Consider the following 25082-nt stretch of genomic DNA (forward strand, 5'->3'; position numbering starts at 1 on the left):
TTTATATAAGGAGGAGGAAACAACAATGTTTGAGACTCACTTTATGTCATTTCCATGTACTGAACTCTTGTTATTCAAGTATGCCGAGGTAAATTCAATTTTTAATTCTAGGGCACCTTTAAAGATGGACAGGCCTGAAGCTACTGGGAGGGTTGAGCTTGAGGGACTTCGGGCTGGCAGCGCCATTATATAACCAACATATTTAACTAAAGGTACAGTCAGATTCTCATTTATAGTGGGAAAATAAATTGGAAGCCAAGCCACTCATAAAACTGTCACAAGTGAGACATAGCAGCCTCTTTATGTCAGTTTGTGACACAGCTGTTTTCTAGTCATAATGCATTTATCATCCTACATTTCAACATTGTGCTGTATTATGTCATCGTAATTTTGACAGCTGTGGCATTTTCTCAGGCTTAATAGTTGACAGAATGGTAAAATAAAATTTTGGGACTGTTTACTCAGTTTGCCAAGAAGGAACTGAGAACATCTCCCAGCGTGAGAGAGAAAGCTCAGCCCAGCTGTGAGTTTTGTGGGGAGATGGTCTGTAAGGGAGATATTTGTCCAGTTGTGGCTCTCTGAGGACCATCACAGTCTGACTCTTTCACAAGATGTGTTTCATGACTCCATTATGTGCCCTAAAAATGTGCTTAATTCAGGTCTTACAAAGATTTGAGCAACTTGCCATACCTGACCTTTTTCTTCTCACTTTTTTTTTAAGGAGGGGAGTAAACAGGTTCATACATCATCACCTGAAATGACGACATCAACAGAGCTAAGAGTACATATAACAGTATGTAACATCACACAAACTACACCCTCTTCTTTCACACTCATACTTTTTTTCTATCAACCTGTAACCGTAACAGGGAAGAAGTTTTTTTTTTTTTTTTTGAACATTTATCTTGTCATATTTTGAAACGGCACATTGAATGAGTGACACATTCACTAATAAAACAGTTCTTTTAACCAAAGATTACCAAATATCAACTGAACTGTGAAAGTAGAACAAAGTCTACAACTCCATACTGCTCACAGAGCTTCATACATTTACCAAGAAAGTGAGTCCATTTTCTCAGATATATAGATACAAAAATAGATCAGCAAAATCTATGTGCTGTTTACAGTACGTAACAATCACTGAGTGAGTTAACCATCGCTCAAGAAAGGAAAGAAACTAGATCAAGACAGATTTCACAGGTTGACCGCACAGAGATCAGGACACTTGTAAAGACAGAGCAAAAGCGCTGAGAAGCCTCCTCACCATCATGTACTCCAAACATCCACACAGTTTCATTACTGGTCCTCTAATGGACATTCAGCCAGAACACTGGCATTCTGAATCTCTAGTGTTGCAGTACTGAGTGTTGAGTCTCATTTACTAAACTTGAACATTCAGGACCGTAAGATCACACAAATTCGATACAAAAGATAGAAGGGAACAGTCTGTTATCAAAGTATGGCGTTAACTTACTGTAAATGCCGCCTTCATTTAACCACATATTAGCAACTACTCAAAAATGGTTTCGTAAGGTCTCATGGCTCTGAAGTCGAAGTAAGAGCTGATGATGCATTTGCTCATTGTTCTTCATCATTTTTTTAAAAATCCCATTTGTCAAACCTCATAGCATTGGCGCCTCTAGGACATTGATTTGGTTCCAGACAAAGTCAGCTAAGTCAACAAAGAGTTTACTGTATTACACAGGACTTAAAGGGTTAGTTCACCCAAAAATCTACACCCGTAAGACCATCGTTCATCTTCGGAACACAAATTACGATATTTTTGATGAAATCCAAAAGCTGACTCCTCAATAGACAGCAATTTGACAACCACTTTCAAGGTCCAGAAAGGTACTAAAAACATTGTTAAAATAGTCCATGTGACTGCAGCGGTTCAACCATAATGTTATGAAGCGACGAGAATACTTTTTGTGCGCAAAACCAAAAACAAAAAAAATGAATTTATTCAACAATATCTTCTGTCCTGTGCCATTCTGCTACGTTGTTTACGTTCAGCGCTTCCAGGTTCTAAGTCCGAACGCTGGCTCAGTATTGGCTGAAGCTGATCACGTGAGCAACATGACGCATGTGTGTGATGCTGACGCAAGAGCCGGACAATAATGAGTCGGCGTTCTGACGTAGAACCTGGAAGCGCTGGACATAAACAACATAGCAGAATGACACAGGACAGAAGATATTTTTTAATAAATTTGTTATTTTTGTTTTGTTTTTGCGCACAAAAAGTATTTTTTCGTCACTTCATAAAATTAAAGTTGAGCCACTACAGTCACGTCGATCATTTTAACAATGTCTTTAGTACCTTTCTGGACCTTGAAAGTGGTTGTTAAATTGCTGTCTATTGAGGAGTCATACAGCTATTGGATTTCATCAAAAATATATTAATTTGCGTTCTGAAGATGAACGAAGGACTTACGGGTTTGGAATGACATGATCGTGAGTAATTAATGACAGAAGTTTCATTTTTGGGTGAACTAACCCTTTAAGGCCTGTTCACACCAAGGACCATAACTATAACTATAACGTTTGTATAACCATTCTCATTTTATGAGTCAACACAGTGTTAACGATATTGTTGGAATCGCTTTCAGTAAGACTTTTTCCCTAGCTTATGAATGACAAAAACATTGACAGCCAATCAGAATCCACCCAACTTAACAAGCTCTACAGTGCACGCTTACAATGAACAGAACATATCGTCCGTATCCATAACTATAATTATCATTATAGTTATCTTTATAGTTGTTGTTCTTGGTGCAAACAGGCCTTTACAGTGGTGAAAACATTATGGTCAGTATGGTATAATTACAATTTTTTTATTTACATGATATTTTATTGTAAGGGCTTTTTCTATAATATTTAATTAAAATATAGAAAGCTGTTCACTTAGCTTAGCTATTTACTGGTAAACTGAAATAAATAAATTAATAAATGCTTCTATTTTACAAGATTTTCATGTATAAATAGATATAAAACTAATATGTGTTTCAAATCAAGACTGTATAATTTAATATATTTAATATATTTTTTACATATTTCATATTTTTATTAATAGGGTATCATTATAATAAACATGTATTATATTACTTTAAATCAATATTATAAGGTGTTTCTAGAAATGTATAGTTAATACAAGAAAAGTTCTATACTTATTGCCTCTTAATGTCATACTGAGAATGAAAAGAATGTTTTTCTATTATCTATTCGTTTTGGGGTTTGTTCCTGATTGCTAGGTATTACATTTAGAATGAGTGGAATAAAATAGCTGACATATAACGCTGGATGACAGGCTCAGGCTGTGTGCAGTGAAGTCTGGATTGGCACTCTGATGGTAGATTTCAAAGTGGAATGAACTACATCATGTATTAGAATGAGATCTAGACAATCTGATCACATGTCGAGGAAAGCCAGACATTCATTCAGATACTGCACATCTGTCAGAGTATCCATTAAAATGCCTCAGAATGGCATATAATCAACCGGACAGAAATTTTACCCCTGCTTTAAGGTCAAAGCAATGTAATCTCAGAACGCCAGTTATCGTCTGAGCGAAGACATTTTAACTCACCTCGTCTTTGTTCTTTCTCTGTTCCTATAACCCCTTTAGAAACAACCATCTCAAGCAGAACAAAAATAGAAACATCAAGTCAAGTCAAAAAATATACAAATAAATATCTAAATAAACATAAAACTCTGTCTCATTAGTGTTTCCACCATTAGCGGTGTGGCATATCTAACCCTGTTTTCATCATTTTCTCTAACCCATTTCCTGCAATGCATTGGGAAGGAGAGCAGATTACATCCCCGGAACTACTCGCGTTTCTCATAATGCACTGCAGTGGGGGCCAGCTCTGTCGGTTTTGGGCCGTTCGAGGGCCTGACCTGCTCTCGGTCCCCCACCCCATTACACATATCGTTGCCGTCACTTATTGACATTCTAGGACTCCAATAGACTGTGCCATCGACACACCTGTTGTCCCTTTGACTCCTTCATCTGAGTCCAGTGTGTTAGCTCCTCCTCCCCGGAGCTGTTCAGCCCCAGAGAGATCCAGCCAATCATCTCCTTCCGTTTCATGCTGCGCTTGTTGTAGACCGACAGGATGAGCGTGACGTCAGAGAGCTGAAACAGAGCTACTTGGAACACAAAGGTCTCCTTGTAGGTGGGGTTGGGTTGGCCGCGGCAAATCGATGTCTTGCACTTGGACATCTCCTGACCCATTGAGTTCAGTAGAGTCAGCTTTACATAGGTGTCTGAAACAGGATGGAACAGGATGTCAGCCAGAGAACCGTTCATTCCGTGATCAATAGTCCTAAAACTTCTACAATCAAATCAGTCAAGAGTACATTTGATTTGACCATGAGAAATTTGAGGAAAAAAAAAAAAAAATCTTAACCAGTATTTTGATTTTGTTTTCCAGTAAAAAATATGTAAAAGTATAGTAGTCAACATTTGAAGTGGATCAAAAAAGTTCATCAAAGTTGTCCTAAGAAGAAGGTTTTAGGACAACTTTGATGAAAGGTTTTGATCCACTTCAAATGTTGACTACTGTATATACTTTTTTTTATACTTATAAAATGTATAAAATATATTTTTGTTAATATAAATTTTAGTATTAAACCTAGTATTAAGACAGAAAATATAACTTGAATTAAGTATATTAGTTTTTACCCCACTGGTAAATTGTTTTCTAAGGGTAAAGCTCACATATTTTTGTTGGAATTATTTATTAAAAAAAAAAAAAAAAAAGTTTCAGTGACATAAGATAAAGAAACCTAATTTTATAAAGTATGTCTTGTTTTATATGACTGTTTAGATATTTTTACTGGAAAACAAGACAAAAATACAGATTTTGAAAATAATTTTTGCATTCGAAACATAAAAAAATAAAAGTATAAACAATAAAAAACCCCAACAAAACAAAACAATACAATAATCACAGTTTTCAGCCAGAAAAATTAGTTACAAAAACATAATACTATTTAAAAAATTGTAGGTTCGGAAGTTGAGATGTTAAATTAAGCAACGGGATATTGTTGTGGTGCAGTTCTTCTGCCAGCATGGAGATTTTCAATGCCACAGTTCCAGCCTGGCAATGCTTCAATCTCTCAATTTATCTGAAAAGCAATTGATTATTCCATTCATTAATACAGGATGAAATTTAATGGTTGAAAACGGGCCATTCAGTTTCTTTTTGCATTAACGCTCGGCACAAATCAATGCTCACTGATTAATAATTGAGTCCCGCATCACTCCTCTGTCTCCTCCTTTCAGAACCTTTTGAACTGCGACTCTACAGATGCATTCAGGCTGCAGCTCGGGGCCTTTCACCCGATTTCATTCAGAGTGCTTTCTGCTGCCCTGCCTGAATACACTAGAATACAACAGACGTTAGTATTCTCTGTGTCTTTGTGTCAGGGCAGAACCGTCGAGTGCGGGCTTCCTGTGGAGTCATCTTGCTGTGTTTTCAAAAAAATGTTTCACTCTCCTCTATTTTTCCAACTGATAGAAGAGCCGATCTAAAGAAGCGCTGATTTTAGAGATGGGAACACAAACTCATACCTGGCACTGAGGAAATCATCTCCAGCTCCTCGAGCTGAATGTCAAACAGTTCAATAGCGGTTCAAGAGGGCTGATTAGCCTCTGTGATGCAGTTATTCAGGAGTCTAAACACTTCCTGCCACAGAAATCAACCTTCAGTAGTCTACTCTACAGTATATCTCATTTCATAAAATACTGGTCATCTGCATTAATACAGTTATGGAAAACACTAGGATTACATGTATCTGTTAGCATTTATCTATGCTAAGCTTATTATGTAAATGAGACAAAGTTATTGTTTTTCATTATCATTTGCAATAAACTAAGCACAGCAATATTTTTTCTGTGCCATTCAGCAGCTTTTGCAATTTTTTGATCCCAAAAGTGAAGATGCCTTTGTGAGGCACTCTCTTTCCAAAATATAAAAGCTGATATTATATATTTTATATATATATATTATGTATATGTATATACTTGTATAAAGTGTATAAACTAGGGCTGAGAAGCGATTAAAAATTTTAATCTAGTTAATTACATGATGTGGCTATTAATTAATATAATTAATTGCAAATTTATCGTACATCAAATTTGGCTAAGAAATTATCCCCAAAAGATAATTTGAAGTCATTATTGTGTAAAGCATCAAATAGACATTACAAAAAGTAGATTTGGAAAGAAATATTTTATTTGATTCAACATAGAATTTATTACACAAACTTTTGGACCATAATGGTTGAGTAAATGATAACTGAATTTAAATTTTTGGGTGAACTGTTTCTTGATTTTTTTTTTTTATCAATACGGAAATATGAAATTGAAAGTAAACATATGATCAACTGATGTTTTATGAATCATTTTCTTAGAGAAGTTAATTTTCTGAGGGCTACCAAGAAAGCTAGGTTACTAAGTTTATTAAATTAATTCACAATATGTGCACATTTATTATTAATGTAGGGGGCTATGCGTCACGCAGTGCCCCAGGGATGACGCGTTTTTGTAGGCCAACCCGGAAGTTAGCGGCGCACGGGTTCCCTCGGTTGAAAGCCTATGCATTTTTCCCATAGACTTTTGGAAAATTGCAGAAAATAAGCTCTGTGTTTAACAAAGGGTTATGACACTTACACGTTTTGTCTATTAAGATAATCTTTACAAGTTAACACAACATTTATAGATTTTGAAGCCTAAATAAAGTCGTCAGATATAAAAGGCTAACAGTAGGCTATAAACGGACTACAGCACAGCATGGTCGCGGATCAACGTCGTCACCACCAAGCTTCCTCAAACTGTATTTAAAAAACAACTTTATTTAAAAACATGCTCGCTGGTTATGATCTGCGCTGTTTATGAATACTTATCCACTTTTTCATGAGAAATGCTGTCCAAATGTCCTGTTTGTCATGATGACGTCTAAAGTCCCCGCCAAAGGAAGTAGTCCCTTTTAGCAATTTGTTAGCAACCGCCGATTTTAAGACACAGTAAAAGTTTTAAAAAATCACAAGCAGGTTATAACTGGTGTGTTTTATGTCATAGATCAAAACGTGAAAGTATTTAGAGGCTTTGTTAACCACAGACCTTATTTCAGGCGATTTAGCAAAAACCCATTCAAAAAACCCATAGACTTTACGGTGTTGGAACCGGAAGTCCTAAAATGCTAACTCGCTTCTGGATTTTGCCTACAAAAATGCATCATCCCTGAGGCACTCTTGTGCTGTATGACAGACGTATCACTTTTATTTGGCTTTTACTTTTTTTATTCAAAATATTCACAAATTTGTTAACTATAGCCTATCATGAACTATTGGCTAGGCGCTGAGCACCCACGGATAAATATGAGATATTCTCCATTAATTTTAACCAATATATATCAACTGCAGCTTTCAGACACGATGTTCTTTTATAGTATAGTAGGCAGTTACTATGGTATTTTTTAACGACACATGTTGAGTGCGCATCAGTGTAATACATCAACGCATCAACCACGAATCTCTCCACAAAACTCGTGTGCTCTCAAATACAGGCCTAGTGTCTGTTTGAATTTAGCAGTGAACATTCTGATCTTACTGGTGTTGTTGTACCGTACACTTTAAAGCAGTGGTCACCAACCTTTTTAAGCCCAAGATCCCTGACCTCGACCTTTATGAAAGACAAGATCTACTTGATCGAAAAAGACAGCCCTGATTGTATTTATTTATTTTTTTTTCGTGGCCAATTTAGATTCTGATTTATTTATTTATTTTTACAAGCAAATTGGCCGATTCTGATACTGGTTGCAGATATTTATTATTATTATTATTATTATTATAAACAAAAATACATAGCCATTTCAAATTAGAGGGAACCACTGCTTTTAAATCACAATCGAAACAAAGATGCTATCACAATGCATGAGCAGTTGTTTTTTATTTGAATTAATTGAGATTTAATTTCAAGATTTAAAGAAAAAAACAACGGTCTGACTTTATCTTTGTGAAATTATATGCTACACAAAAAAGCATGAAACAAAAACAGCAGGCTGAATGAGATGCAAATTCACTCTCTGACAGCAGGTGGCGCTTATGGAGCAGCAGTGAAACAGCGTTTCCTTGGTTACCACTGTAAACAAAGCTGAATTGCTCTAATAATTAGCCAAGTTACTTTATTCGGAGGTAAGATGAAAATAAAATGCCGTTGCCTTCGAAATTTTTCTGAAGACAGTAATTCCTTTTAGAGGTGCATTCATATAACCCTTTACCCTTAATTCAATATTTATATTTTCTTCCTATATTGCGAGCATCATGAACAGTGAGCTGCTCTGCCTGCTACAGAATTGTCTCCTCTTTGCGTCCGTCTTCAGCGTCTCTGGCCTCTTGTTTACGGCCGTTTACAGACTCAGACATGATGTGGGCTATTTACCTTTATCACTGTCCCAGTAGCTCCCGAAAATAACAGAAAAATAAATACAAAAATGCAGTACAAAGACTGGAGAAATGTAATGTAGGCTATTTTTGTACTCATATTTCTGTTATTTTCGCGAGCTACTGGAACAGTGATAAAGATCGACCGGTCGATCGCGATCGACGGGTTGGCGACCACTGCTTTAAAGGGTTCAAATCAATCGCCTTTCATATCTTGAATTTTATGGACATTCTAACTGCATTCTTAAGGCTATATTACGCAGTGAGTTGTTGCGCTGCATCATATCAAAGACTATAGATATAGAAAGACTGTTCACACTTCTAGTTATGAATGGGAGAAATTGCAACGAACGCGCAATATGGCGGAACACGTCCTGCCTTCTAAGTAAAAGAGCCAATCGCTGATTGATAAAGTCATTGCATCACTGCAGCTGCCGTAAGAGGCTGCGGTTCCCATAGAAACCTGAGACTCGCGCTTAGGACTGCACATGCGCATTGGCTCATCAACATTTATGGGACAGTTCATGTCAGATTTTGTTGCTGGTTTGAAATATTTTATTTAAATGTGAGTTTGCAAAGCAGTTTTTGAGATTTCAGGATTCCCCCATTCAAAAAGATAGGACTTGGTCTTGGATGCCTGAAATAGCTGCCCAGAGGCGTTGCAAATATGGCCGCCGAGTGAACAGACTTTCCTTGAAAGGGACTTTGATCATATTCATCATCAGTCAACTGTATGAAATGTCAGATGACCTGTAGGTCTGGGGGCGGGGCAAGTGCGTTAAAAATGTACGCGTTATTTTTTCCGTAATTAATTAATCTAATGCATTAAATTCACAGCCCTAGTATAAACATAGTTACAGACTAATTTATTTTTTGTAAGAAAATTATTTATATTAATGAAGCATGATACAAAGATCACAAACCAATCTAAATCAAAATAAAAAGTGTTTAATTAATATCTTAATTTAACATTGTAAGTTAAAAAAAAAAAAAAAAAAAAAATCTTACATTTTCCACTGTCTGCAAACATAGAAGAACCACTCACATGGCTACATGCCTACAAAGATCTCTCTGGCATATTGGACTAGAACTACCAGTCACATGATGGGAAAGATTCAAATGATTCAAGCAAATGATCTAGTAAATGTATAAAAAAAAAAATCCAGAATTAAAAAAAAGACAAGGTTAGGGGACGCATGCAAACATCACTACAAAGGACAGAAAATAATGCCATCCAACATAACGTAGTCTAAAATAACAGCGTCTGAACCTTCTCCATGGATGAAGACTAAATGGATAACATGCTTCACATGTTTTCTAAATCTTCCTTATGTATAGAGTTTTATATTAATTTGCGCTCAAATTTTCCACAGATCAAACCTTCAGCATCCATGTAGAAGCGTTCGTCAGTCTAACACCAAGGATCGATGATGAAAAGAGGAAGCGTGAAAACAGAAAGATGGATGAACAGCGTCCGACGCCGTAGCCACAGAAAACTCACCTCGGATTATGTACACCTGCCCACCTATCAAGTGCTTTAGACAACAGAACAAACCGTCTGACAACAGGAGAGGAGTGACAGCAAGAGCAGAGGGGATCGGCAGTCATCAAGGAGAGAGAGAGAGAATATCAACAACAGCAGGAGAAAAAGAGCAGGTCAAAAGGTTTGAAGGTTCAATGACATCACATTAGGTCAGATGTAATGTGTTCATAAAGCACACAGCATCACTTCAGGTTAAGGGCCAATGCATAAGAGAAACATGCAGCCTTCGTCTCCATTTTATAATGCTGTCTGAATCTATGGGCTGAATATCGTTTAATGACATGGAGTTATGAGTGCTTTCTGAAGGCATAAAGCTTATATATTGCGCTCTTTGACTGAAGTGTGACGGAAGCTTTGGGAAGGTTAGGAGGTCATTTAGGGCAGCGTTTATCAGAAGGGTAGTATGACAGAGAATTACAGAGAGAGAAAGAAAGAAAGAAAGAGGGAGCATACTGTTACGGGCACCTTTGGGGGTCAAAGGTGAGAGGTGACACGATTTGATCCTGCAAACCTTATATAATATGATACAGGAAATACAAAGACAAATTTGATGGTGAAGTGATCTGGAACGGCTATTCAAAGCAATCACGTTGAGCAGCTCTTGGACTCACTGGGAGGTTTATTTGCCGCCAGGTTTTTAAAGTGGCTTCCTTTGATGACTTCCACAGAGAGTCGTCCTGTAGTGGCGTTGTACACAAGCCCCAGCAGGATCTCTGGAGCCGATCCCTGACCTGCAGACGGGAATGACGAGGCCGTCTCGCTGCACGACACGTCTGATACGCTTGCCTGAGAGTCACTGCCCTGGGACACACATCATTTTTGTTTAACATTTAAAAAGTTTTTACAGAATATATACACATTATTTAAACTGTTTCTGATTGCGTTACTGTAAAAACTAAGGGCTAACAATGATGTCAATTATTTCCTCACCGTTTACAATGTCAGAACTTTGAGATTTTGTTTTTCTATTTTGGAATTTATTTTTATTTATTATATATGTATCTATCAAGAGAAGCATTGTTAACTATTTTCGTATATATATATCAGGGGACTGGGACGGCCATGGCAGAAGCTTCATTTTGTGCTCAGTGACACATTTTTGTGTTGGTTTTGATGTTTGTTTTGGATCATTGTCCTGATGGAAGATCCAACCATGGCTCATTATAGGATTTCTAGCAGAAGTGGTCAGGTTTTGATTTTTTCTCTGTTGATATTTGGTAGAATCCATGATGCCATGTATCTGAACAAGATGTCCAGGACTTCCAGCAGAAAAATAGGCCCACAACATTAAAGATCCAGCAGTATATTTAACCGTGGGCATGGGGTACTTTTTATCCATGTGTGCACCTAACCCATCTGGTGGGTTTGCTGCCAAAAAGCTCTTTTTTTAGTTTCATCTGACCATAGAAGCCGGTCCAGTTTGAAGTTCCAGTCTTGACTGACAACTGAATATGCTGGAGATTGTTTCTGGATGAGAGCAGAGGATTTTTCTTGAAACCCTCCTGAACAACTTGTGGGGATGTAGGTGTTGTTTGATATTTTTTTAGGCTTTCTGAGACTGAAGACTCAACTAATCTCTGCAATTCTCCAGCTGTGATCCTTGAAGAGTCTTTGTCCACCCAAACTTTCCTCCTCACCGCGCATTAGGACGATTTAGACACATGTCCTCTTCCAGGCAGATCTGTAACATGTTTAGTTGATTGGAACTTCTTAATTATTGCCCTGATAGTGGAAATGGGGATTTTCAATGTTTTAGGTATTTTCTTACAGCCATTTTCTATTTTGTGAAGCTCAACAATCTTTTGCTGGACATCAGAACTATATTCTTTGGTTTTACTCATTGTGATGAATGATTAAGGGAATTTGGCATTTGTGTTTCCTCATTTTTATATTCCTGTGGAACAGGAAGTCATGGCTGGACAATTTCATGCTCCTAGTCACCCTGGTGTGTTAAAAATTTTTAAATATGAATGGGAATATACTTCAGAGATATTTTACTCATAAGAATTTCTAGGGGTGCCAATAATTGTGGCCAACGTGTATTGGAGAAAAAACATTTATTTCATAATGTGAGTTTCCCCCCAACTGTTTTCCTTCAATGAAAGGTTATAATTTTGTGAATTTTTTGAATGAAAGATCAAAAGGATAAACAATGCAGATTTATTTTCACATCCACCTTTGCTCATATATATCAGGCATTTTTTATATTTTTGATATATTTTTACTAGTGGGTGCAGGACACTATAGTTCATTTATGTAAGTGAGGATAGCAAAATAAAGTAAACTATGACATTATACCTAAAAATTCTTCATACAGTGGACTACCAGTAAAATTGATAAAAATTTGGAACCAAAAATTATTCAGACACTTTGACCTGACCATGTTTTGCTTAAGTGTTACCTGACATAATTAAGATAATTTTTTTCTGACACAGTTTAACTCTGAGATCTTGTCATATTTTTTTAAGCATTATGCTGATAACTAATTTTTCATGATTTAAAAAAAATGTAAATTAGAAAGAAGCATTTTTGAGTCTTTAGGACATATAATTTGATCACACTCACAGGTATGTTGCAGCAGGGGTCCAGTATGATGGGGACTGACATCTTGCCCTGCAGGTTGAGTTTGGTGAGGTAGAACACCTTCTCTCCGAGAGCCTTCTCCTTCTTCATCCTGCGAACGCTGTACAAGCGGAACCGGACAGCATAGTTCCCGATCATCTCCGACTCGATATGGCTGAAGTGAAATGTCTCTGTAAAGATGGGGCAGGGGCCACGCTGGATGATGGTTTTTGCCCTCTGCTTTTTGGTGGGCAGCAGCACTAGATGCACCTGCCAGGAGATGTTCCCCGTGCGTTTGAGAGAAGGAATGTCCGTCAGTGCTGTTATCGTGACGGACAGACGCTGGTCAGATGAGTCATAGTCGAAGACGACGTCGAGAGTTCCGTATTGAGCGAGAGGCTCAGGGTCGTAACCTTTAGGAAGCTGAGCAGCTGATCCACGTGCAGACAGATCCTAAAGAGATGAATGATGGAAAAAGTGAGAGATTTAGAGGGAGTAACAGTTACCATCTGAGGCTTGATGTTCTGCACGGCAGGTAGATTTATATGGTACATGTGCAGAGTGTGTTTACATTCATATGGGCTCATATACGACAGCTTTAAATCCATAACACAGACAGTTATGACATATTCACTGGATATAAGATATTTTCGATGATTGATGGCCAAGACGAGATTTTTATTGCTATAGTTAATATAAAAAAGTTAGAATAAAGAAGTATCTCAGTACTGTACAATCCGTACTGCTGCATCACACTGCTGTAAACATATAAATTATTACGCAGGTGTCTACAGCGCATACATATTGAATTATGAAGGCGTTTGTGCATGCATCTGTGTTTGAATGCATTTGATGTTACGGTAATGAAACCATGAATGTACTGCAAATCACACGTGACAGCAATGTCCTAAATACAGAAGTTAGAAAAAGAAAAATCAGAATGAGCTTTCTGCTGGAAAATAGTTTTTGAATGAATAAGCAAGGAAGCATCATGTCTTTTTAAACAAAGAGGGCTATTTGCATCTTTGATTTGTATTTGAATCTTTGAAATTGTCGGATTATACCGGTTTACAATTTTTTCGTCTGCTTCAGAGATAAAATGTTCAATTTATCATGTATTTTGATGTCCTGAATTCAGATATGACAATTAAAACAACTGATTGGCTACTGTTTCCAAGATATATATTTTTTTATTTTATTTTATTGTTTTATAAGTTTTAGAAATAAGTTTTTACATTTATGTCTATGTACATTGTGTAGATAGTACCTGGCTGTCATCTGTCCAATTTATGTAACACTTTAAACATTGGCAAAAGGGTTACATAAATCAAATTTCTTACGAAAACAAAGTAAAAAAACTATTATGTACATAGTTTAGTCATATTCAGTGTCTACTCTGCGCTTCTTGTCTCATGTCTTCATTAAATGGAGCATCTCTTGTCACTGTCCCACAATAGTCTACAAGCATTTATCGCTCCATTTGAAGTTATCTGCACTGTTCACACAAGTACGAGGCATCTCTGCTCACCATGGCTAAACAGAAATGTGTCCCTCTGCAAAATCAATCATCGACAAATAAGAGAGTGTTATTAAGGTGATGATATACGAGGCAACTTTTGAGCAATGTTGCTAGGCAATGTTGCTGAGCGATGTTGCTTGGGCACTTTTCCATTGAGAATGGGCAACAAATTTCGGTCTAAAGTATCCAGATAGAAATTTGTTGCCCATTCTTAAAGGGTTAGTTCACCCAAAAATGAAAAGACCTTCGTTAATCTTCAGAACACAAATTGAGATATTTTTGTTGAAATCTGACGGCTCTGTGAGGCCTGCATAGGGAGCAATGACATTTCCTCTCTCAAGATCCACAAAGGTACTAAAAACATATTTAAATCAGTTCATGTGAGCACAGTGGTTCAATATTAATATTATAAACCAACGAGAATATTTTTGGTGCAGCAAAAAGCAAACAAAATAACTACTTATTTAGTGATGGCCAATTTCAAAACACTGCTTCAGGAAGCTTCAGAGCGTTATGAATCAACGTGTCAAATCAGCGGTTCGGAGCGGCAAAGTCACGTGATTTCAGCAGTTTGGCGATTTGACACACGATCCGAATCATGATTCGACACTCTGATTCATTTATGCTCCGAATCTTCCTGAAGCAGTGTTTTGAAATCGGCCATCACTAAATAAGTCGTTATTTTGTTTTTTTTTGGCGCACCAAAAATATTCTCGTCGCTTTATAATATTAATATTGAACCACTGTACTCACATGAACCGATTTAAATATGTTTTTAGTACATTAATGGATCTTGAGAGAAGAAATGTCATTGCTGGCTATGGAGGCCTCACTGAGCCATCAGATTTCAACCAAAATATCTTAATTTGTGTTCCGAAGATCAACGAAGGTCTTACGGGTGTAAAACGGCACGAGGGTAAGTAATTAATGACAGAATTTTCATTTTTGGGTGAACTAACCCTTTAAATCAACATTGCCCAGCAACTAAGACTGGATAAAAAAAATTAATTGATTCTCATTTTTACGAGCCGGTATCGATTCTTAAATCCCAAGAATCGATTAGTCTAGTCTGTTTTCAGTTGATGAATGAACGGAAAATTATAGCACACCTCCCATCCAATAAATCACATCAATCTTTGTGCTTTGTTAGTTTTGATATGAAACAAAGTCTCAGATTTCAAATGACTTCTATTTTATTATGAAATTCAAAAAATACTTCTTTCAAATTGGCACTGTTTAATGGCGTGACAGATCGCTGTAGCGCCTCAGGTGAAGAGAAGCGGCAGCACTACACACACGTGAACCGATCATCTCCTTCGCTTTAATACCAGTTACAACACAAAATAAACATGAATGAACATCTGAAGGCATGTTAAAAGATACAGTACAACTTTTCGTATTGTATTGTATTTTATTTATATAGCACCAATTTAATACAACGTTAGTTGTCCAAAGTGCTTCACAGTGCCAAGAAAAAACAAAAGTAAAAAAAGTAAATAAATAAAACAATAGAAAACACACACATAACACACATTAAACATCACTCTCCATCATTAGAACTTGCATTCAGAGTTAAGCAAATGTGATTTTAACATAGCTTTAAAAACAGGTAAAGATTTGATGGATCTAATCGCGACTGGGAGATCGTTCCACAATTTAGGACCGGCTCGAGAGAAGGCTCGATCACCTTTGTGTTTGTATTTTGTCTTAGTAACGGCAAGCAGATATTTGTTTTCAGATCTCAAGGATCTTGGCGGAGTATACACTGTCACCATCCTAGATAAGTAAGTAGGCGCTAAATTGTGAATGGCCTTAAAAACAAGTACAAGAATCTTAAAAACAATTTGATAACGTACTGGCAACCACTTCAATGACATTAAAAGTGGAGTAACGAAGTCATATTTTTTGCAGACTTGATCATTCTCGCTGCTGCGTTCTGAATTTTCTGCAGATGCATTAGTGCTTTACCATCAACTCCGAAGTAAAGGGAGTTACAGTAATCCATTCGAGAAAAAAAACATAGCTGAAATTGCCTTCTCAAAATCAGATGAAGATAGAAATGATTTAGTCTTTGCTAACAGATGTAGATTAAAAAAGCATGATCTGACAACTGAGTTTATTTGACAATCCATTTTTAACTCACTGTCCAAAACAAACCCCAGGTTTTTCACCTTAGATTTAGTAGATCCTGATAGGGTAGTAGCATTTAAATGCTGGATTACTTCATGCTTCCTAGGGCCAAACACAATAGCCTCGGTTTTATTTTCGTTAAGCATCAAACAATTTGCAGCCATCCAGTCCTTAACCTCTTGAAAACATGTCAATAGAGCATCAAATGAATTTGGCTGTATCTCTCTCACGGGCAAATAGATCTGCGTATCATCAGCATAGCAGTGAAAAGATACGTTATATTTTCTGAAGATAGCTCCCAAGGGTAGCATGTAGAGGGAGAAAAGTATTGGAGCAAGAATCGACCCTTGTGGAATACCCCAGGGAAGATATACTCTTGAAGACTGACAATTCCCACTGCTAACTTACCGAAATCCATATCATGTCACATGTATTTGCTCAATCAGTGATTCAACCGTAGAAAGACGTCAATAAAACAGCTTGTAAACAATGTCACGTAACGTCACATTCGCCTCAGAAAAACATATTCAGTGACCATAAACTCGTTAGTCAGCTATTATAATTTTCAATGTTCTTCAATATTTAATGCATGTTTGAATAAATCAGCTACAGCCACGATTTAAATGTTTATATTTAAAAAACCGAACTGGAATAGAAATATGATTATGTAATTCTAAACTTTATTTATTATAAAAAAACATCCTTGAGTGTAATTTGAGTGTTTGTATATTTTAAGTTAATTTTAACCTTCAATATTATAGTAATGTAGTACCAACTGACTCCCATGTATAGTTTACAGCATTAGTTGAGATTTTTTTTTACCTTGAGAAAATTTGCCATGTACTGTATCTGATCCAAAATCCAAAATAATCAATATCGAATTGAAAGCTTGTGAATAGAAATCGAATGGAATCATAAAAATTGCTCAAAACGTTGCCCTGTGTACACCTTTAGAGGTAACTATTTTGTCCAAATCAAAAATTTTGCTTGATTTATTTATTTTAAATAAAATAAACTTTTGGGTTACCAGTCTGACTCTCTAACCATTAGGCCATGACTGCCTATTTATTGTGTGTGTGTACAAAAATAGATAAATAATAGTAGGAATAAGAATGTGATACGGAATATGTGACAAGACAAGAGAATGTATTTATGAAATGCATTTTACATTGTGTATTAATTTTTCCATGACGACTGATTTTCCCCGCCCAGCCTTGAATGATCGATCGATTATTTGATTGCTTTTCCCTTGGGAAGTGTTCATCTGCTTGGGGATGGGGAGAGGGCGCGCAGCAGCTCCGTGTCCTGTGTTTGTTAATATTAACATATCCTCCCTCATCAGGTGGTGAGGATGCTGTGTGTGTGTGCGTCAGTAAGTGATTTTTTGCATATACAGACTTCTTTGCTCAAACACTCACCTCTGGGCTGAGTACAGCAGTGCTGTCACTGGGTACATCTTCTTCATAGCCCTTGTTAAGGAAACTCTCCGTCTCCTGTGCTCCGCTGCCCTCGCTTGGACATTTCCCATAGCTGTGTCTGGGGCTCTCGCTCCCATGGGAAAGGTCACATTTGGTATCGCCCAGGTCAGAGGGCGTGCACGACATACGTGGTGACCCATCCTCATCCTGATAGGGTGGAGGCTGCAGCTCGTCCAATGGCGGAGTCCGTCTCATCCGCTGGATACAGTGTACTGATGCAAGGCAAAGTGAGAGAGATGAATTTAGTGTTAATTAGCTCAATGTTCTCAAGCAATATGAAAGAGCAAAAGTGTAGGGTGGCAAATATCATCTTAAGTGGCTTAGAAAGTGTACCAATTGTAGTGACAGTATGAATGTACTTTTACTTTTAGTTTAGCTTTATGCTCAACAGCAGAATGATCTCAGAAACTCTAATTCATGTGTCACTCCTACAATGAGACTGAACCTGCAGCCTTTGTGTCTTTAGCAGCACAGATTGCTAGGCTTGTCATTTATGATATAGCATATGGTATTCAAAGGTCTCTGGTAAAGTCTAAGACAAGAATGGTTCTTTGAAACCTTCAGCTCAACTCAAGAAAAGGTCAAAACCTGGTTTTACACACAGTGTAGACATATTCCTTTCACCAGCATCTTCATAAATGTTTCAGTTGTCCTTCAAGAGCTACAAATCACTCAATGACAAATCAGCATGTTCAATTTCAAATGCAGAAAATGAAGGAAATTTGAGGATATGCTGATGCTGCTAGTGGCTTTATGAGTCTCTGAAATTAAAATGAATGGCAAAACATGCCCTGATTTACCTGCCTTCACCCTACATATAAACTGCTCTGTAAAGAGAATGAACCAAGTGGCTGTTGCCATAGTAACATGCTGCTGCTTAGGACAGGAAGATTTAGAGATCTCATAAATACAGTGCATTCTCTCTCTCACACGCGCACACACACACGCGATTCTGTTGGAGCGTGGCTTGGATAAAACACCTCAGACATTGCTGATGCTGTAGATTTTTATGTTCACTTATTTCTCTAAACTTTGAAACACTTTGAAATAATACTGGAATTACTGATGACTCGTTTCGGCAGTTCTGAATCCATTTTTTTCCAGAGACAATAACTTTATTTATCGTGCTTTGATCTTTAAAACCTTGCAGACCTTTTACATACACAAACAGCTCTAATACAAACTGCATGAAAGGTAATATATGAAAAAGCATGGTAGGGGCACTTTTAAGGAAGGCCTGAAAACGGACGCCGAGGTTGTGTTGTTCCTGCTGCATTTGTGAGTACCATTGGTTTTGAGTGTGTGCTGCTGGCGACTAACAATGAACTCTTGCTTGTATATACTCGAGTACTGTATGTTCATTTTTTGTTCTTCCTTGTCATTCATTGCTTTATTTGGCTTTGTTTCTGCTTTGATAAAGAGACATGCACTCTTGATCATGCATTTTGGGGGCGGAGCAATAAAGGGAGGGGTGTGTTTGTTTGGGTTGATTTCAAATATCAAGTGTTCAACAATGATTCTCATAAACATTTAATTCATGTCACATAAACACATTCTTCCATACCACTAGCAAAGGTTTACAACCAACAAACACATTTTGTCACTCATGAAACAATCACCTAACAACAGGTAGCATTGTTTTCTTTTGTGAAGTTTCTTTATAAAGCAAGAATGACTGTTCTCTATTGTTTACAAATCACTGCAGTACATGTTAGCCCATGTTTGCATTACAGTACAAAATTATGTAGTAAGTTTTCCCCTTTTGTATAGATAGTAATGAAATTGAAAGACTAACACCTGTGTAGGTGTTCAGCTGCATCTATGCTTTGATAGTATTTCATTTTTTAGATTCGAAAAAATATTTCAATATGGTATTACTGTAGAAATGTAGCAAATTGTTGTCTTATTCAATTTTGTATTATGTTAGGTTTTGAACTTTAAGTTTAGAAAAAACATTTTCAAAAGAGACTTCTAATTGTAAGAAAATGTCAGAATTGTGAGCTGACTTTTTGGGTTTTGCAAGTTTAAATATCACAATTCTGAGAAAAGTATTCAGAACTGCGGAATATAAACTAGCAATTGTGAGAAAGAAAGTCAGAATTGTGAGATAAAAAGTCATAATTGTCCTTTAAATTGTTTAATTCCGTGGCTTAAAGAAGCTTCCACAGTGCTAGCGATTGTATATATATATATATATATATATATATATATATATAAAAAAACTGTAAATAAAATATAATTATTTATTATTATAATTATTGACATTGCAAATTTACTTAGTTGATATGACCTAAAAAGAGTGCAGAATCTGAAATATTCCTTCTATATTTTAGGTCATAACATTTAATTTTCATTTCAATTTCAGAATCCTATGGAAAAGTATCATGGTATGGCAGTAGAGATGATGGAAACTTAGAATCAAAGTTCATTTTTAATGAGGATGGAGGAAAGAAACATCATTATGATTACAATGACGGAAGAGCACGTCCGTTTGTCTTCTGTCTCAAAGTTGAACGACGTCTTTGATCTTAAACACTGCAGCATTTTCAACCTCAGGCTATAAACAAGAGCAAGAGAAAATGTTTATGTGCATGAGAGAGTGAGCCCTCTATATCTCAACGATGTTTTGATCAACTCTCATGTCAGACATCTCTCATGTTTCAGTTTGATCTAAATGCCAGCATAGATGCCATAACTATTTTTTCAATACTGTCAGGACGTCTCTGAGTGATTAGTAAACAAGACATTAACAGCTGGGTTTACTTGATTTTCTGGGGGTCATGGACCAAACAAGCAGCTTCCTCAGAATGCTAATGCTTTGCCATTCATGCTTTAATGCTAATGCTAATAGCAAAGTATTATAAACCTCTTTGATTCCAACTGCAAACACTCGGGCTCATTTGTTATGTATGAGTGTAAGAATGTGGTTATGTGTGTACAGCAGTATGGGTTTGTGTTTTTATGTACTTGTGAGTACTATAGCAATAGGAGTGTGTGATTGTATATGTAAATGTGTGTGTGTGCTAGCTCTTCATGTATTATACAGATGGCCCGAGGCTACAGCCTCTCCTGCCTTCAGGAAAACAGCTCATGAGAAAAGCATGCAGATCTATCTGTCTCTCTGTGCAGTAGTTCACAGAGGCAGAGGGTGAAATCAGAGAGATATCCACCAGCTTCCTGCTTTTTTCTTTCTGACAGCGATTTCCTTTGACACATTTTCATTCTTTCTCTTCATCGTCCTCCATAATCTTCCTGCTTTGAGCATCTGCAATGATTCCAGGAGGGATTTCGGCACAGAATGGAATAAAGGCAACTGAATAGACAATTGAAAGTACAAAAAATAAATAAATAAATAACCCTAATCCTGTCCATTACTGATGATCATTGATTCATCTGTCGTTATAAAAGCAGAGACAATAATCTTCCTCCAAAACACAGCATAATATCTGGTCTTCTCCTGTTCTGTGAGAAGCAGAACAGAGCCAAGAACTCTCTGACTCTGTTCTCTCATCTTTCATCTTGAGAAAGGAGAAAAAAAGTGTTCTGGCTTTTTATGCCAAAATGTTTTCTTTTAGAAATGTCCTAATTCACTTGACATCTGATATATTCATGATCTAAACTCTTTGCTCTCTGTAAGAATCACTCCTGCCAGAGAAAGAGCAACCCACAGTCATTTTTTATTGAAAACAGGTTTCATTCAGATTTTTCTACTGTCTGTAACTGAATGTTCTTCAAAAATAGGGGGAAAAAAAGTTCTGTGTCATAACAAAATTCCAGTGAAAAACAAACATCCCTAAGCAAAGGATTTGTAGTTAAGCAGCGCCATCTGGTGGTTATATCTGGGTTCCAATCTATTTGCTTTGCCCACTTACCATTCATTTTTCTGCCCTAAAAATGTATGGTTGCCACAGACATAAATTGTAAAGAACCAAAACTTGGCAGGATGGTTTCAGGCACACAGACACAAACCCATATGACACTAGGTGGCGCTATAATAAGGCAATTTGCATTTTGGATAAATTTTGATCCCTAAGGGCTAGAAACAAAATTTTCCACCCAGAATTCTTGAGTCAAGCACTACAAAATGTGTATCTCTGATTTAATTTCCGCCTATAATATTTTACCGCCACTTTAGATTTTCTTAAAAACGTCTTCCTAGGCTGTTGGGCTGATCTTTACCAAAATACCAGAGCAGCTAGGAACAATGCTGGCAAAAAGTCAAAGCGTTGCAAAGTTATAAGTTAATTAATTGTTGAGGCAACGCCCATTCTAAAAAAAACTATGAATGTCAATGGAGCCCATCACCTGTTTGGTTATTCATATTCTTCAAAATATCTTCTTTTGTGTTCAGCAAAAGCAAGAAATTCATACAGGTTTGGAATAACTTGAGGGTGAGTAAATGATGACAGAATTGTCATTTTTGAGTTAATTCCTTTAATGAAATTCGACACAAATAGGCAACAGGACATTCTAAGGACATGAACCAAGTTTCGAAAAATAGGGGGCACTACAACTAAAAAAAACATTATAACTCATTAACCTTATGATCCATTTGAAAATGGTTATGCATCTTCTTTGGTGGACATCCTAACATATCCTCCAATATGATTCGGATACTTAAAAATAACATGGCTGACAATAGCCAATCAAATTTCAGTGGCTAATAGCAAATAATTTATTTGTATATGGTGTTGAAATTGGCCTCAAGGTGGCGCTATAATAAACTTTACATTTTAGCTAATAACTCTGCAATCATGTGTGACAATCAAAATTCTTGTTTCTTTTGAATTCTTGCTTTAAGCCCCAACAATAGCAAATCTGATTTTTTTTATGATTAACTTAAAACTTTATCAGTCATTTTAATTTCGTTTAATTTTGAACTCCTCCTAGGCCATTTGTAAGACCTTCACATAATGGGTCTAATATGACCCATTATGCCTATATAAAGTCCAAACTTTGCTCAAAATGACTTGTTCTCCATGTAGAAACGTGTTTAGTTTTATGAATATATGCTGAGGAGGCTAACAGCAAATTTTAAACTATCAGCCATTTCAGTTGAAAGATGAAGGCTGTGATATTAATGTTCTCCACAGGAAAAGGAATCTTTTAAAGGTGCCGTAGAACGTGTTTTCAAAAGATGTAATATAAGTCTAAGGTGTCCCCTGAATGTGTCTGTGAAGTTTCAGCTCAAAATACCCCCTAGATTTTTTTTAATTCATTTTTTTAACTGCCTATTTTGGGGCATCATTAAATATGCGCCAATTCAGGCTGCAGCCCCTTTAAATTCTCGTGCTCCCCGCCCCCAAGCTCGTTACTGCCTTAAACAGCATAAACACACAGCTAATATAACCCTCAAAATTGATCTTACAAAGTGTTCGTCATGCAGCATGTCTAATCGCGTAAGTACAGTGTTTATTTGGATGTTTACATTTGATTCTGAATGAGTTTGATAGTGCTCCGTGGCTAACTGGCTAACGCTACACTGTTGGAGAGATTTATAAAGAATGAAGTTGTGTTTATGAATTATACAGACTGCAAGTGTTTAAAAATGAAAATAACGACGGCTCTTGTCTCTGTGAATACAGTAAGAAACGATGGTAACTTTGACCACATTTAACAGTACATTAGCAACATGCTAACGAAACATTTAGAAAGACAATTTACAAATATCAAAAAAAATATCATGTTATCATGGATCATGTCAGTTATTATTGCTCCATCTGCCATTTTTCGCTATTGTCCTTGCTTGCTTACCTAGTCTGATGATTCAGCTGTGCACAGATCCAGACGTTAATACTGCCTACCCTTGTGTATACATGCTATATATGCTACATGCTATAAAAAATGATCTGTGGGGTATTTTGAGCTAAAACTTCACATACACACTCTGGGGACATCAGAGACTTATTTTATATCTTGAAAAAGTGGCATTATATCACCTCTTTAAGCAGCACAACTGTTTTCAACATTGTTAATAATAAGAGCACCAAATCAGCATATAAGAATGATTTCTGAAGGATCATCTGACACTAAAGACTGGAGTAATGATGCTGAAAATTCAGCTTTGCCATCCCAGGAATAAATTATATTTTAATATGTATTAAAATAGAAGGCGTGTATTTTAAATTGTATTTAACAACAATATACCTGTTTTACTGTATTTTTGATCAAATAAATGCAGCCTTGATGAGCATAAGAGACTTCTTTCAAAACATTTAAAAAATCTTAAAGATCCCAAACTTTTGAACAGCAGTGTATAAAAATATCATAATTCTTTTGAAATCAACATGATTCAGCAACCCACTGTACTTCCTTAAAGTAACAATAGAATATTTGATTTTATCCACAGTGGTCTGTCATACCTAGAAAAAAGATATTCACTAGAGATCATCCTATCTGCATTAATATGGCAGAGGTTCAGCAAGCACAGACACAACAAAGTTTTTTTGTGTGTGTGAAATGTACATTTACCGTCATCTGCTGAGGCCTCGCTGCTGTAGCCATCATATTCAGCCGCTAGGGGGCAGTATTTCTTCCGCGTGTCCCAGCCATAGCCCTTCTGGTGGTGTGAGTTAGTCCCCGCTGAGCCCCCCCGGAGACCCTGTGATCGAGACACAGCCTCCTGGTACTGGCCAATCACCTCATCATCACTGTCTGACGACGAGCAGTGATAGTCTGCATTCACGTAACTCTTATCTGAGAGAAGGAGCGGAAAAAGGGGGACAATTTAGAAAAACAAAAATGCCATTGTATTTTAAGCACGAGAAGAAAGCGAAAATAGTTTTGAGAAATTTTCATGATAGTCAAATGTTCTCCAACTTTTCTCAACAGTATTTATACATTTTAGCACTGGCATGTCACCAAATAAAAGAGGAAAACTGTATAAGAAAGCAGATAAACATCTTGATTTGTCCTCCAATCTTCAGCACAAACACTAGAGGGCGATATAGCTTAACAATAAAAACACATTCGCACATAACAAGGGGCTCAAAGAAGGTAATACAGTAATATGTATATCCTCTTTTAGCCAAAATTATGAATTAACATCTGTGAAAGTTAAGTTAGAGAGGCCAAGCATTAATAATTTATAGGCTACTGAGGAAGAAAATCCAAATCCCCTACATTTTACACAGAATGAGAAATAAGAGAGAGACAGGAAGAAGAGCATAAAATAGTGAGGCATAATAAGTGTCATAAAATGCAATGAGTTCAAGTCTTCCCATAGAGATAAAAGGAAGGGAAAGCAAAACAGCATTTTGACCGCAGCAGAGATCATTTCCACCAGATGAAGAGATCAGAGCAGTTTGAAAGAGCCCAGGCAGATTTAAAAGAAAGAAAAGACGGTGGCTCCCTTTTTTAGACACAGTCATCTAATGAGGTTCAGAGAATGGAAGGAAAA

General features: G+C 36.7%; 1 protein-coding gene and 1 long non-coding RNA gene across 5 annotated transcripts in view; one reads left to right on the top strand and one right to left on the bottom strand.

The window, feature by feature from the left end:
- On the top strand, nucleotides 1-10674 carry LOC125277082. Its single transcript, XR_007186806.1, has 3 exons — nucleotides 1-212; nucleotides 722-793; nucleotides 9825-10674. It is a non-coding gene; the product is annotated as an uncharacterized LOC125277082 (long non-coding RNA).
- The window catches only part of syt14a (synaptotagmin XIVa), a 60317-nt gene continuing 37660 nt past the window's right edge, over nucleotides 2426-25082 (bottom strand). For 2 of the 4 annotated variants that reach the window (XM_048205319.1, XM_048205317.1), the window contains 6 exons: nucleotides 24155-24379; nucleotides 17624-17895; nucleotides 12560-13009; nucleotides 10606-10795; nucleotides 9953-10009; nucleotides 2426-4269 (listed from right to left, as the gene is read on the bottom strand). In XM_048205319.1, the coding sequence (XP_048061276.1) occupies nucleotides 3956-4269; nucleotides 9953-10009; nucleotides 10606-10795; nucleotides 12560-13009; nucleotides 17624-17895; nucleotides 24155-24379 (1508 nt within the window). In that variant the 3' untranslated portion in view covers nucleotides 2426-3955. The remainder of the gene's footprint in view (nucleotides 4270-9952; nucleotides 10010-10605; nucleotides 10796-12559; nucleotides 13010-17623; nucleotides 17896-24154; nucleotides 24380-25082) is intronic. The other 2 variants (XM_048205320.1, XM_048205318.1) reach the window with 1 other exon arrangement.

The sequence above is a fragment of the Megalobrama amblycephala genome, linkage group LG10 (assembly GCF_018812025.1).
Source record: "Megalobrama amblycephala isolate DHTTF-2021 linkage group LG10, ASM1881202v1, whole genome shotgun sequence".
Lineage (NCBI taxonomy): Eukaryota > Metazoa > Chordata > Actinopteri > Cypriniformes > Xenocyprididae > Megalobrama > Megalobrama amblycephala.